This window comes from Colossoma macropomum, unplaced genomic scaffold, assembly GCF_904425465.1.
Source record: "Colossoma macropomum unplaced genomic scaffold, Colossoma_macropomum, whole genome shotgun sequence".
In the NCBI taxonomy this organism is placed as follows: Eukaryota; Metazoa; Chordata; class Actinopteri; order Characiformes; family Serrasalmidae; genus Colossoma; species Colossoma macropomum.
Genome location: NW_023495565.1, coordinates 25858 through 41622, shown reverse-complemented (window position 1 = coordinate 41622; position 15765 = coordinate 25858). Strand labels below are relative to the sequence as shown.

The window sequence follows — 15765 nt, the reverse complement described above, 5'->3', positions numbered from 1 at the left end:
TTTTTTTCCAACAGTAATGTATTATAATTCACTGATGATATGTATATGAATGTTTTTTTCTATTGATTATTAAAATAACTCTCCATTTAAAGAGATTAATATTCCATCTTCCACCTTCTCTGCTTGCAGCCCAACTGCTTCTCTTTAGAGCTTTCAGAGCTTCTCACTCAAATCACAACCTTCTGTTCATTATTACACCTGAGATTCTGTTATTTCATAATCAGATTTGTTCAGACTGGCTGATATTTGAGTGTCACATATTGTAAATAAACAAACTTTTGTAAAACAAAGGCCATTTTAATGATTTAAACACTTGATCAGAAAACAGCAATGAGGGCGGAGGTTTGTCTCTGTGTTCTGACTCAAAATGCTATGGAATCCATCTCTGCTCATTTGAATTATATACTTAAGATAGCATTTATTTATTTATTTGTTTGTTTGTTTGTATCAGCTAGTCCACTGAGTGATGGAGGGAAATCTGCTCTCATAGTGAGTTGTTTGTTGTGTTTTTTGACTACCGGAGAAGGAGAAGGTCTAAAATTAATGTAATAACTGTAAACAACTTCATATAGAATAAAATAAAATTTGTCCTCTCTATTTCATTCTTACACTTCTCCCTCTTCATTCTGTCCTCTTATCTCTCTTTTTACTGTAGAAGTGAACAAAAAAAATGTTCAAGTTTCATGCTTGAAATCACGAGTTACACATGAAAAACTAAAAATAACTTCTCTGAAATCTCCCCTCCTGCGTCTTTAAGATCAGTTTTAACTTTTCTCTCTTTATCTAGAAATGCTGAGAGATATCTGCAGACTGAATAAGAGAAGCTAATTATTCTTAAATTAAGTGAATGGAAGTGAAGGAGATGAGAAGATCTCAGTAATCAAGACTTTCAGAGCTGCTGACTCTTCATTATTTGCTGCTCCTTGCAGTAGGATTCTGCAGAGAAGCATTGAAAAGGAGGGAGATGAAGTCAAAAGCTTTCATTATGAGATCAGAGTCTTTGTTCATCATGTGAAATTTACCTGAAACTCAATATTATGTTACTGCTTGATGTCTGTACTGAATGTAGTTCATGTGATAAGAGCATAAAAATCAGTCACTACCAGCAGAGAAAGAAGTAAACATAGTTATTTACTTACCCTTTGTACTGTGGAATAAAAACAGAAGGAAACACAAAGTTAGACAAATCTCTATGAGAGACATTTTTATGATTAGAATACTTCAGTCTTTTTTAACTCTTATCTCCTTTTTAGAAATCTCCTTTTCTCATCTGTACTGTTGTTTTTCATCCCTCACTACTGCAATGTCACTCAGTGCTTTCAATACAACTCCATGAAGATGTTCAGCTAAACAGTTAAACACTTTACAATAAGGTTCTTTAGTAAACTAGTAATTATGCATCAACAACTCATTAACTGATTAAGTAACTATCGGTAATGAATAATGCGTTCTTCTTCAATACCTCAATCAAAAAATGCTTCTGAGAGACTCTGCCTCTCTAAAATGCTCTTTTTATGCCCCATCATGTGAGTTAGTTGCAAATTGCTCCTCCAGCTGTTTTTTTATTACTATCACTTACTTTTCCAGCCTTTTGTTGCCCCTGTCCCAACTTTTTAGGATGTGTGGCTGCCATCAAGTTCTAAATGAGTTAATGTTTTTCAAGAAATAGTAAAATGTTGCACTTTCAACATCTGATGTGTGTTCTATGTTCTATTGTGAATAAAATATGGGTCTATGAGATTTGCAAATCGTTGCATTCTGTTTTTATTTACATTTATTTATATTTTGCACAACATCACAACCTTTTTGGAATTGGGGTTGTACATTTACAGAATGAACAGACAGATTAAGTATAATATAATAACTAAGATTAAGTGATATATAAACTAAAAGATTAACTGATATAGTAACTATTACTAACTAATATATTGTCAATCAGGAACAGATCATGAAGGAACATATTAAATAAATCATTAAGAAATAGTAAATATAAGACAATAGTTTTGTGTTATGAAACTTCATAAATGAATAAGGAACATGAGAGTCAGTCAGCAGCCTGTAGTGACGTTACATATTAAAAATAATATTTGCATAATATACATTGTGTGTGTTAAATCAATTATCTCACTACAGTCTGTAGATTTCATTGGATGTTTAATCAGTCTCACTTTTATGGTACAATTTTATTTTTCATCTAAAATATATTTTGTAAAATAGATTAATCTAGGCTGCACGGACTGCTCACGGTAGCTTTTATTTATTTAATAACTGATCGTGCTAATTAGCCGTCTGGACCAGCAGAAAAGCATTCAGTCTGCATCTGACGTTAAAAAATCAAGATTAGCGCGAGATCCGGTAGAAACATCAGCAAATTCATCAATGTGTGAATCTTCCTTCTGATCTTAATACACATAAAAATAAAATAAACTCCCCAAAACACAGTAAGAAGGCCGAAGCTGAATGGATTCCTATTCACCAGCTTCTTCTAGCTTTCCCGTTTCACCTTAAATTTCTGGTGCCTGAAGCTGCACCATTTAAGGTGGAACGGGACAATTCAAACAAGCAGTGGGCTGATGCACCATTTAAGGTGGAACGGGAAAATTCGAACAAGAAGCTGCCTGATGCATCATTCAAGGTGGAAATTTGGCAAATAAGAAGCTGACTTCAGGTTTGTGTAAGAAGGTGCTAACGTTAATCTATTAATATCTACAAGGATTCAGGAATGCTATAATTTACCTACAAAGCAATAACAATGATAAAGTTAAGATCCCCTGAATAGACTCTTCAATGAAATAAGCTTAATATAAACCAGAGGAAAGACAATCACATCAACAGGTTCTCTGTGCCTCACTAACCACACAGCCATATCTACACATAAACATCACACAAACAATACGCATCACACAAACATGAGCGTAGATCGCTGCGTTTCCTCCGTTATGTAATCCTATCCCGCTTTTCTGAGTGCAATATTCTTGAAATAATATAATTTTGGACAGCATATTACCTAAACTGTCGCTCTTTAATAGGGGTGCAACGATTATTCGACTTAGTCGACTAAAACCAACGACCAAATTAGTTGGCAACTATTTTAGTAGTCGATTAGTTGGTGACATAATTACGAGTCTTTCTCACGCTCACTAGGAACGTTTTGACATTACCGCTTACTGGAGACTTAACAACAGCGCGATGGCAGCCTCAAGAACAAAATCCTCAAAAGTGCGGGAGCTAAACTCAGAAAAAAAGATGAGCTATTTGTAAAGCCGACATTATCTGACATAGGAACATCTCCTCCATGATGGAGCATCTAAAGAGGAAACTCGGCGGCTCACTGGATGATGAAGATTCATCTCGGTAACATACACCCCGTCCCAAACCGCATACTAGCACACTAAATAGTGCGTAAAAATAGCGCATATATTAGAGGTGCACTCGTTAGTGTCGTCTGTGAAGTACAAAGTGTGTGGTTTGGGACGCCGCGATAGTTGTGCTAGCGAGCTAGTTAGCTAATGTTAATGCTAAAAGCCGCCCTACTTCATGTTATGAATAACATTTTCTATTGTTGATGGAGTTGGAACAGAGAAGCAAGTAACTATTATTATTATTCACAGCAACACTGTTCACACTCCAGATAACGCTTACACTTTTAAACACTGCATCGTCATCTTAACGTCGAGGCCATCGGTGCGGTCAAATTCGGCGAACACAGGACAGCGTTTCCAAACAGTTCTCTATTCTCCGGTCAATGGCGGCGCCGTTGACGTGCCTAACTGGACCCAACGCGGCATCTGGGTATGTATATCTAGCACTAAGTTAGCTAACCTAAGCAAGACAGCTTCTTTTGGAAAAAAGCTTACAGCTTCTGCAGTTGTATAAAATACTAACTAGCTAGCTAGCTGGCTAATATATACCAAACATATAACATATATGGTATATATATATATATATAACAAACGATAATACTAATATTTAAAGATTTAGACTTTTACACTTTTATTTTGTCAGGCTTAGCTTTAGTAATGTTGACGTGACTTGAAAAAAGATCAGTATTGGAAAATCAGTATTAGAAACCATCATCATCATCATCATCGTTAACCGATTAGTCCAGATAGGGTCGCGGTTATTAGAAACCATGCCTTTATTTATTTTTTTTATCTCTTGACTGGAATACAGCTGTCTTTTTGTTGCTTCTTCTTCATTATTATTATTATTATTATTATTATTAGTAGTAGTAGTAGTAGTAGAAGACTAGAAGCAGTGGTACTGGTACTGTTATTATCATGATCATTATCATTGTTACTGAGTTACCCTGAAACGTCTATTGACAGGTCACAGAGGAACTGACTTCCTTAAAACTGTTTTTGGATGTCCTCTTACGCTCATAACATGTCCCCGACTGACCACTATTTTTAAACACATTTTGGACGTCCACAGACGTTCTTTGTTTACTGTTACTGCAGCGCGATCAGATAAGTTGACATGCATCGTGTTCCTATAACTGAAAGTCGATCAGCCACGTTTATCAGGTGCTGAACTGTGCTGCCCTCCTTTGGCCTTCTGAGCCAAATGTCTGAGGTGGACAGTGCTGGTGTGTGCAGTTCTGCAACGGATCAAAAAATCATATTCTATTGTCATTTTAGTCAGTAATTCGACCAAAATTTCCTTGATTATCTCAGACCAGTTTTCAGTTCAATAGCAGTGTGCTATAATTTTCTGCGGACATATTTTAAACTTGAAGCATAGGATATAGAAAGGATGTTGCTGTAAAATTGACAACAAACATGCATTTAAGAAATTTCAGAGTTCATAAAAATTTGCATTTTTTTTACTAAAAACATAAAGGTATTCATCAAAGGAATTTAGAGACAAAAAGACGTAAATATGCTTGGAAAAAATGTAAAATAAATGCAAACAATCATTAATGCAGTGATATAATTATTATAGTAGTAAAGAAGTCTCCAGCTGTAGTTTTTTTTACACTGTTTTTTTTGGGGAGGGGAGAGGCAGAGAACCCGCCTGTGAAGAAGGACTCTGTCCTGCGTAAACACTTTTATTTTAAGCCAGTTTGGGGACCTGTGGTCTTTTTAAATAAACACTGTTTTATTGACCCTCATTTTGTAGATATAACTGGACTAATAATCATTATCTTGCTTTAGGCCAATAAGGGATGTTTTGAAACTAGATTAGTATTTTATTGGTCACTAGATGGCGCTGTCACTCTTTTGTGTTTATTGCTACTGGTACAAAGAACCAAACGCTTTTGTGTCTCAAACATGACCAGAAAAACGCTTGGACAAAGAAACTCATTTCAGTAAAATAAAACCCATTAATGTCTTCAGTCTATTAACGTTGTTTAGTTTGAATGTACTGAATATGACAGGGTGATCCCATGCAAATAACTAACAGTGATTTTGATAGAAATGAAGGAATCAGATCAGATCACACCCCATTCCAACTTTACACTGTATCAGAAATATGTGCAGTTATTAATGCCAAGTGAACCGGATAATCTCCGCCATGTCCTTTGAAACTGTGAACGACCCCGAGGGTCGTGTCGGCGGCCTCCTCTCAACAGGAGTGAAAAAAGCTCAGCCAATCTTTTGATAACTGATTGGATGAGGGGAGCTCGCAGTTTACAGTTTTACGTTTTACAGTATCGTATAAAACCCCACAATATCCTGAAAAAACATTGTTGTCCGAAAGCACTTTTTTTCCCAATAAAAGCAAATCCTGCCCAGTTTGGAACCCTGCCAACACTGAGAAGCAGTGGCATAAAAGTCACGTCACTGAGAGATGACGTCACAGAACCGGTCCATTGTGAAGTCATACTCGGAACTACCAGCTGACAATTCCAGAAAAAGTGTTTTTCTTTTCAGAAGCGCGTCGTTACAACAATAACAGCACAAACAGGTCAGTCTGAGTCTTTTTATGCAGCTTTATTCACACAAAAAGTCTGTAGTTCACTAACTGTTTGTGAACAAAGCCAACCGGATTTTAAAAGAGTAATGTTTGTTTTACATGGGATTAAAATTTGATAGACAATAATTACAGAGTTAATTTTGTATCTAAAGGACTGCAATGCTGAAACTGCAGTTTTGTGAACTGCAAATTCTTCATTATGAAAATTTTACTAACTGAAGTGTCAAAATATTGACTTAGTTTTTGAAATTTTTAATGTATTATTTTGAAATAATCACTTATTTTTTCGAGAAATTAACATAATGTCTCAAAATAATAACATATATTCTTAAAATTATTGACCCCATCTCCAAATAGTTAATTATTTTTGCAAAATTGTCATGTATTATTGCAAAATAATGAAATATCAATTGTGAGAGACTTAGATACTGCTGAGGAGGAAGAAAAGAATAAATATACATTAAGCAAAGTTAATAATCTGAAAATATTGATGAGTTTCATTAACACTTGTTGTAATTTCTTTGTCCAAGCTGTTTCAGATGATGTAGATATGTGTGAAATTAGCCTTATGCTTCACTGGGAGAGTAAATTATTTCTCATTCAACTGATATCATCTGATAATGAAGCAGTTGTTGCATTTTTAGACAAAAACAACTGTACATTTTTATGTATGACACTGAAGAGTTTTACTTATTTATGATTCTCCATATCAGTTTTCAGTGATTATATGAGAAAAGAGAAGAAGAGTGAAAAGTCATGAAGAGAAGCAGAAAGCACCAAAATACAAAGCAGGTACAACATTAATAATCCACAGCAGTTATTTATCAGACTCTGAAGGAGCACACCTGACTGAATCCAGCCATTTTGTTTTGTAAAGTCAACAGCTCCACAGGAGATGAAGCAGGAGCGAGAGCTGAGCCCCCCACCCAGCCCCCCAGCCCCTGGGTGCACCTGCATCCCTAAAATGTCCCTGTTTCGCAAAAAGGGCAGGAAGCAGGAGAGGCAGAAAGAGGAGGAGCAGCTCAAGCAGCTTCAGACAGAGAGGAGAGAAACGGAGCTGACTAAGAAAGAAACAACCCAGAAGAGAAAGAAGGAGAGGCAGAGGAAGGTAATTCAGCCTCGTGATTAATTCATCATTAAACGATAAACTGTGTATTCGCAGGTCATTATAAAGCCATGTTTAGCAGATTCTCCACAAGGGGGTGATATTAGCATTCGAAGCGCTGTTTTAAGTCTCACTGAAAAAGTTCACAGCAGCAGGATCACACTAATGCACGTACGTTTGTAACTGTTAGTTACAGATTTGAAGTATATGAAGTCATAGTATGTTTTTGCTGTTATTAATTGCGTGTATATAAAAAAATGTTTATTTAGGTCTAGGCTGAACAGATCAGCAGAAATCGAATAGGATAATAGGCTGTTTGATTGTAAACCACCACTAGTTTGGCACTAACATAACACTGAAGCGCTAACAGAATTTAACATTGTCTTAGCAGTGGAACTCACACTAACTATAAAGTGAGAATTTCTTCATTGCACACTGCTATTTAATGAAATGTGTAGTCTGTGACCTTATTTCCTAAAATTTCTCAAAATAATCTCAGAATATGGAGCAGGAGAACGATAAGGAGATCAGGGCTCTGGAAGAGGCAGTGAGACTGCTTGAGGAGGAGATTCAGGGATTCAGAGAGAGAAAGAAAGAGCTGAAAAGAGAGCTGAAGACCCTGAAGAAGAAAATAGCAGGAGTAGAGATGGAGACTTCAAAAACCAGACAGACAAAGAAGGAATGGAAGAGAGAGATGGAAGCAATGAAGGAGAGAATGGTACAGGAAGAAAAACAGAGGGAGGAAGAGAGGGCGGGACAAAGGGAGGTCATCTGTAAAGAAATTGTCATTACTGTAGTGAAGGCAGACAGAGAAATGGAAGAAAAGAAAGAAAAGCGTGATGATAAGAAGATGGCTACAGTCAGTGAGAAGCAGGAAGTGATACAGGAGAGGAAGAGTGAAGGAGAGCTGCTTGAGGAAATGGAGAAGCAGAGAGAGGAGGAACAGCTGAAAGAGAGGAGAGAGAGTCAGGAGGCAGTAGAAAACGGAAAAGAAGTTATGATCGAGATGGAGAACCTTCAGGTGAGACCCAAGTCCACCTTCTAAATGGGCCTGTAGAAAAAGAATACAGGGGTGGTCGGGGTTAAAAACAGCGAGCCTCCTTCACCAACCGTTCTTAAATTGAAATGTCTTTCTAAAACTCACCTACACAGTATTCACGTAGAGTCTGACGTTCACCAATCTGTTCTCATTTGGGGTTTTTTTCTTAGGTAAGAACAGAATCTATGCACACTCAAGAGCACAAAGGTGCGATTAGTCCTTAAGAACACATCATGAATCTGACATAGATATTTTCTTAGGACCTTTCTCAAGAAAAACTGAAAGAAAAAAACTTAGGAAGATAGTGATGAATGAGGCCCAGTGTCTTCAGCTTACTTAACCCCTTAAAATCCCAGGCTTATTACATGCTAAGGCCTATTATTCAGTAATTTCTGGGCTTCAGTGCAAACTGGCTGAGCTATTCTTAGGATGTAGAAGTGTGTAATAAAACTTTGGACCGTGGCCATTTAAGGGGTTAATCCATTTGAACCTTGTGCTTATTATTCAGTAACTACTATACAGTTTTCAATAAATACTTTTTATGGGTCTGCTAAGTGCCGTCTTGTCAACATTTTTAGCCAGTATATTGAAACCAAGACAAAGTCAGTTGAATAACTCTGTGGGTAAAGTGGTTAGATTACATAATATGTACATTTTAGTAAACAAAACCATGTTTTAATCTCTCAGATGGAGCCCGCAGCACCCAGCACATCTAGAAAGAATGTGGTGCAGAGAGTGCTGTCCAGTGTTCTATCCAGTATTCACTCTGGAGTTCAGTCCATCATGGAGGTAATTACTTCCTCCCACACTGCGCAAAAAGATGCGTTTACATGATATTTTTCATTGAAAGCTGCTCCTTTTATAAAACAATTAACAGTATTTCATTTACGGAGTTTATTAAATCATTTCACCATTAATATTTGTTGTTTTTTTAACAGGTTAAAAATTAATTGAGCATTTTATTTACTGAAACTTTACTTTTGTTGTCTTACCTTTTTTTAATTCTGCTCTGCAGTTCCGAAAAAAATTCTCAGTTCAGGCTGTTCAAGATAAGGAAGAAGAGCCTAAGGACAAGTCCCCACCTCGTCCATTGGTGGCACTCGGAGCTCCGGTTTGTCTTTTTAATTTTATAAGCCTAACAAATAGATTCAAATGTTTTAAAGTATCTCTTTATTTCAGCATTTTACACCTTGGCTCTCTCGCTGTCCACATTGTGGCATGCTGTCAAGTATAAAGTCATCTTAATCATGAATATATTAGGGAATGATGTGAATGGATGTCTTTGTTTTTTTCATTGCACAGACTGGAGTCCTGACTATACGCATAAGAGGCTGCAGAGACTTCAAGAAAAACAGTATCCTTAGAGTTTATTCCAGTCTCACTGTTATATGTGTAGTCTGTGGGTTTGTGTTTGTGTTGTTATCTAGCCATGAAACTAAAATCAGTTGATTTTGTCTGCATGGATCAATTGTGCTGGTTCTGGTTTGGCTGTTTTCCTGACCCCTGCACCAGCTCAAATACAGAAAGACACTCAGTGTATGGTGAGGATCACTGTTGGGAGAATCGTGAAGTGCTCCAGGCTGCAGCCCTTCAAAGACAACCTAACTTTCAATGAAGTGAAACACTTCTCCATACAGGTTACTACTACTTATCAGTGTCTTCTTCTTGTGTACAACAGATAAATAAGTAAAGTTAAAATTAAAGATACTCTGGTCATTAAATCACTCAAATGATGTTAATCATTCTCGATGCCATCTTAAGGGCCGTATCATTACTGTATTTACACAAACTAATTTTATTGGATGAGCGCTCGAAGGGGTGAGGGATCGAGTGAATTTAGGTGCTCACTTCAGCGGCAGAAGTCACAAATCAGTGCAATCTGAAGCAACTGCCTTTTCAAACCTGGAAATATAAAAACAAAATGAGCTTCAAGATACTTTGAAATGCTTAATATTTTAAAATCAACATTTTATGAGCAAACTACTCCATCTGTTATACAACACTGCTGATGCAACTTCATTACTTTACTCTTCTATCTTACTAGTTAGTAATTTAAAGGCTACACAGCTAGCAGCAACAACAAATAAAGACAATACACCATGGTTCTAAACCAAACTTGTAGCCAGAGAAGAAGTTATTCACAAAATGCAAGCTATAGGGTAAAGCACTGCAATGCTCACGTGTCGTACTTCTTATTTTAATTTTGCACAATAATATTATTTACCACAATAATTGTCCAAAACATAATCGTTTGTTTCAATTTGCATTATCATCCAAACTGAGTGAGTAGCTGCTCAGATGAGAAGAACTGCTTTTCCAAAATAATTGTAATCCTTCTGGCCTTTCCTGACTGTGTTTGCAGATCCAAAAAGAAGAGGCTCTAGGGGTCCAGGAGTCCAGTTCAGTAAAGGTGGATTTGATCTCTTTTGATGGAGATTCAGCTGCCCCCAAACTCATGGGCAGCACCACCATCAAGCTGCAGGAAGTCCTTTATGTGAGACACACCCTCATTCACACATCTGTAGAACGTTTTCTTTTAAGCCACTCAGTGTCTCTGATTACCAATAATGACTAACATAATGCTTCTTTTTTACCAGCAGAAATCATCAGTTAGCCAGCAGATTGATTTGAGGCTTGGAGGCAAAGTAAGTCATGCTTACTTTGAAATATTACATTATTTTTTCTGTTTATGTGGAAGAAAAAGAGATGTAAGATTGATTTCTTATATTTTCAGAAAGTGTGCAAGTTGGATGCAGACCTGACCTTTACATATGGGTCCTTTGGCTATGGATACTCTCACCAGGTTGGTGTTCAGAACAGATGCAGATTGTACTGATATCTGTAGAAGTGTGGTGGCCATGTTGTTGCTTATAATAAAAGAAGATCTTGATGGTGAGCGCATTGTTTTTCTCTCACTACAGATGAAACATCCTAAAAGGACAATGGAGAAACTGGTGGAGGAGTCCCTCTTTCTCCGCTGCCCACCTCCTGAGGACAGAAGAGATCCACACTAGTGAGACATATAGACATTCTTTAAAACAATGACTAAAATAATATTTCTGTAGGTATTTATATTATATAAATTACTAAAGAGATTTTAGTAATTTTCAGTTCTAAAATCCAATTGGATGAGCCACACATATGACCACACCTTTCACTTGAGTTCTGTGTCATTATTCTTTAACCATTATCTTGTTTGGCATCTATAACCTGCAGTTAACAAACTACATTGCTTGCCAGAAGAATTTTGTACAGCAACTATTATTCACAGTAATGACATACATTTATTTTATTATATTGTATTTTGTTGCTGTTTTTCACTGCAAAATCACTGTTACATTCGGCCTCCTGTGTGTTATTTTCTTAAAAAAACATTCAGAGATTTGTCACTATCAGTAGATAATGGTAACACTTTAATTCATCATTTCTTTAACGTTTGTCTGTTATTTTCAACAAATTGACATATTTCTCTTTCTGTCAGTAATGTGACGACCCCTTGCAGACCATCCTCGGTCAACATAATGTCCTCTCTGATGCAGCGAGACGCACAGAGAGACACAGAGTGCAGGATATCTGCTGGCATAATGAACTGCATGGAGAGGAGAGGCAGGTCAGTGTCGAGCTTCATTAAGGCCTAAGCTGTGACTAGCATGAAGAAGCCACACAATGAACTTGGTCTAGGCCAGGGCAAATTATATAGTGATTCTGTGCAGTAATTCATACCACATAAAAGTAGAGCTGCAACGACATCTGTTTTTATAAACTAATCAGCTCATTATGACTTTCATTAGTTAGTCACTCATTGAAAGAAAAAAAATGCAGTTATTAGACTCCCAATAAATTAATATTTCACAATATTATAAACAATATTTTACTAATTAAAAATACAAGGATTATTTCTTACCATATAGTTTAAATCATATTTAAAAAAAAAACAAAGACCTTTATCAAGGGCACAGCAACAGATCTGCATTGGCCTCCAAAACTTTGCTCAATGTGAATATGGCAGAAAGGGTAGTGGAATAGCACATAAACAAATATTAAATGGCAGTACAATCACTCTGCAGGCAGGTTGATTTTACAAGAACCTTGCATTGCTGTTTAAATGATTTATCCTCTAATGATAAAGCAAAAATAAATGAAATAGGTCTGGGTGGTTGGTAACATTATATAATCAAATCTGATATCGCTAACCACACAGAAACAGTTCGGTCATCATCTATGATATTCTATATACAATTTCTAACCACTTGGTGGAAGTGGGGGTTGTCCACATACATCCAAGGGACCTTGGCAAGTAAATCTCTAATATGGATGGAATTAAAGTATGTATAGTAGACATTTTCTTGGATATCACATAATAATGTTAGTGCGACATTAATAGAAAGAAGGATGGCAGTTTTTACAAGGGGTGGTGGCTTTCGTCATAATCAGTGAGTCATTCTGCCATGCTGAGTAAGATCATCAGATAGAAAACCTTCTTTTTAGATGACCTTAAAGTGGTGTTGCGATATTTTTCTTGTCCTGTCGTGCACAGCCTTGTACTGTAGTCTGTACCATCTATATTTTCCCTCTGTGAATTAAGTGATATAAATGAGAAGTGGACACGCTTTCAGTCTAATCTAATTGATAATTGGATTCCTTGCAGTCTTTCATTATCAGTGTTATCAATGATGTCGATTAGTTGTTGCAGCTCTACATAATAGGTATGAACAGTTTAAGCATTCCCAATTTTGACTGAACTTTCATGAGAATCCTTGTTATGTGGTAATATTACAAATTTGAGAAAATCCAACACTCCACAACTCTTTGTGTTTTTTGTGTTTTCCAGGTTGTCACAGCTTCATAAAGCCTTGGAGGACTGTGAAAGAGGAGAGGATAGGGTGCAGTTACTGGAGGGTTTGATCTTGAAGACAGGAACTCGCATCAGCTCTCCCTGTAAAACGAACCAGAGCGCTGAGGTGTGTGGGATGGTGGTGCACATGCTCACCACTTCTGAATAACTCCTGTGCTAGTATGGTGTGTTGTTGTGTTAGATACTATGCTGAAAGCAAGTTAATATTGTGTGACAGATCCGGTCTAAAGAGGTGGAAGAAAGGAGAAAAGAGTAGAATAGCGAAGATGGAAAGGCAGAGGAGACGGTGAAAAAAGGAAAAGCAAAATATAAGACGAAGAAGTAAGGCAAGGCCTCGCAGTCTCCTCAACCAGCCTCACTCCCAGTGTCATTCTCTTATGGTCTCCCAGTCTCCTCTGGATGAAACTCTGGTATATGTTGAAGGTTTGATTTTAATTACATTTTAATTACATTTTTGATTTTAATTACATTTTAATTACATTTTTTCATGCATGGGAAGAAGCGGACAATTCCTGAATCCCCTGTCTTAGCCGCAAACGCACACACCAAATATATACATCATTCTGACATATAGAGCATGGTGGCTGAACGTTTGCTCCAGTACAAGAGAAGTGATGATGCCCCAATTCTACAATATCCCCTCCTTCTTGTTTGTCAAAATGAACTTCAAACATTGAAATTTGAATATACGCTCAAAAAATATATATATTCGAATGTCGGTGTGGTTTTTACCACTGGATTGACAATAATGAGCAATAGCAGGATCCCAGTAGGAATAAGAACCATTCTTTAATACCTGCAGTATTCAGCCTTGTTAAAATTCTAATCCATGAAAAAATTGGCACTGTCTCTCTATGTGTTTACTTATTTGATCCATGATCTAATTACACATAAGTCTTTACCAGATCTTTGTATGTCTAATCCAGAACACAAAATGACCAGCCTCCGACCGACTGCTGGTGAATCCCATCCTCGTCGCTGAAACCATCTAAGAGCCTCAGATACAGGTAGAGGGTGCGATCATTTTAATCCGATATTTCCATGCATGGATAGAAGTGGTCCATTATTGCAGCCCCTCTGTTGGCCACATTTCATAGCCTTTTAAGCCATCGGACAGAATATATACACACATGGCTTCCATTACACCCATCCCAATCCTTATAAGGAATTTGGACTGTTTTGCCCCACAGTACAGAATGGAATGTGGTGTCTGAAGGTCAAATGATGATGAGCCCCAATTTTCACAGCTGCCCAGCCAGATTTCCAGTCTCCTGCTCTGAGACCCTCCCAGTCTCCTGCTCAGCCGGAATCCCAGCCTCTCATCCTGCATTGGCTCTCATCAGCAACAGCACCATCCTGTTTCCTCTACTCAACATTGCACACACCTGCAGCTGAATCAACAACTCATTTATGAGACAACAAATACCTCTAGTTTTGCTCTCATCTTTCGCAAAATCTTGCCGTTCTCGTGTTCATCTTTCTCAGTGTTTACAGTTCTTCGTTTTTCTTTGTGATTTAGCCCCTGCTGGTATCAGATTACGGATTTTTCTTGTCTGCCTGCCTGTGTGCTGACCACTGCCTGTGCCCATGACGATAAGTACTGGAAGTCCCACTGAAGCTGGTCAACACATGTGGCCTGCCTACACTTCTAGTTTACAAATGGCACTGATTCAATACCAGGTATCGGAATTTTGTTGATGTCAGCAGAAAATTCCGCATCAGATATTGGAGAGAAAAACAGAATGAACCCAATCAAATCCTTTAACAAATCTAGCTGAAATAGCTACATTTCCAACTTCTCTCTTTTTCTGTCTTTATCTATGTATCTCTCTCTCTTTCTCTCTCTCTCTCTCTCTCTCTCTCTGTCTCTCTCTCTCTCTCTCTCTCAGTAATGTGATGACTCCTTGCACACCACTCACAATAAATGCATAGAGAAGAAGAAAGTGCAGGATGTCTTCCGGCGTAAAGTGCAAGGAGAGGAGAGGCAGGTCAGTGTCAAGCTTCTTCAAGGCCTAAGTTGAGACTAGTATGGATGAGCCACACTGAACTTGGCCTAGTACAGGGCAAATGACGTAGTGACGGTAATAGTAATTGTGGAGTTACAACTGACAACTGTTTCCATAACGGCTTAATCAACCCATCATTACCTTGATTAATCAATTAATTGGGAAAAGAATGAAGTATATACAATGTTTTATTCATCAGTAAAAATACAAGGATTATTCTTGCTCTATGTCTTAAATCATATTTGCAAAGAATTTAAATAACTTATCAACAGCATAGCAATATATCTGTATTGTCCTGCTAACAGATGTGTTTAATCAGCGGTCAGTTTTCTTTTTTTTAAATCAAGGGAGATGTAAATGGAATGGGGGTACTTCAAATACTTCAAAAGGCAATTTAGTGTGTAAATCTCAAATGTGGGCAGAATTAAAGTATGTATAATAAAGATTTTAGATCAGTACAATCTAATCGTATCACTTAATTACATTAATCCAAACACTATCAAAAAAGGGTGGCAGTTTTACAAGGGGGATGATTTTTGTACTTTTCTTTTAACAGAGGGACACATCCCTTTGCATCCCTCTTCAAATCATTCCCAGCAAAAAGTACAAAAGTGCAAAAGTACAAAAGCTCAGACCCAAAAACTGTAAAAGGCAAGAGGTCAAACACAGGCAGTGAAAAAATCGACTGGCAATGCTTCGCAAAGAGAAAATTGTTTGAGGGAGGTTTTGTAAATAGAGAAATCAGGAGATGAACATGTGAGCGTGATCAGACGTAGCCACGTACAGGAATTAAATTACTGGGGTTTTGACCCGGCACGTTTTCCTTTGATTTATTGATTAC

The 15765-nt window shown here is 37.3% G+C and overlaps 1 protein-coding gene and 1 long non-coding RNA gene across 2 annotated transcripts; both read left to right on the top strand.

Annotated features, from left to right (window-relative positions):
• Positions 1–5110: 5110 nt before the first annotated feature.
• LOC118802467 lies at positions 5111–6900 on the top strand. The gene is made up of 3 exons (XR_005006677.1): positions 5111–5910; positions 6633–6711; positions 6797–6900. It is a non-coding gene; the product is annotated as an uncharacterized LOC118802467 (long non-coding RNA).
• Positions 6901–7526: 626 nt separating this feature from the next.
• LOC118802389 lies at positions 7527–14177 on the top strand. The gene is made up of 14 exons (XM_036562909.1): positions 7527–8045; positions 8751–8852; positions 9079–9174; positions 9366–9417; positions 9576–9700; positions 10426–10557; positions 10661–10708; positions 10798–10866; positions 10985–11076; positions 11545–11673; positions 12895–13024; positions 13136–13341; positions 13845–13925; positions 14109–14177. Exons 1-12 carry the CDS (start codon positions 7527–7529, stop codon positions 13172–13174), a joined length of 1533 nt encoding a protein of 510 aa, XP_036418802.1. The 3' UTR covers positions 13175–13341; positions 13845–13925; positions 14109–14177.
• Positions 14178–15765: the final 1588 nt, after the last annotated feature.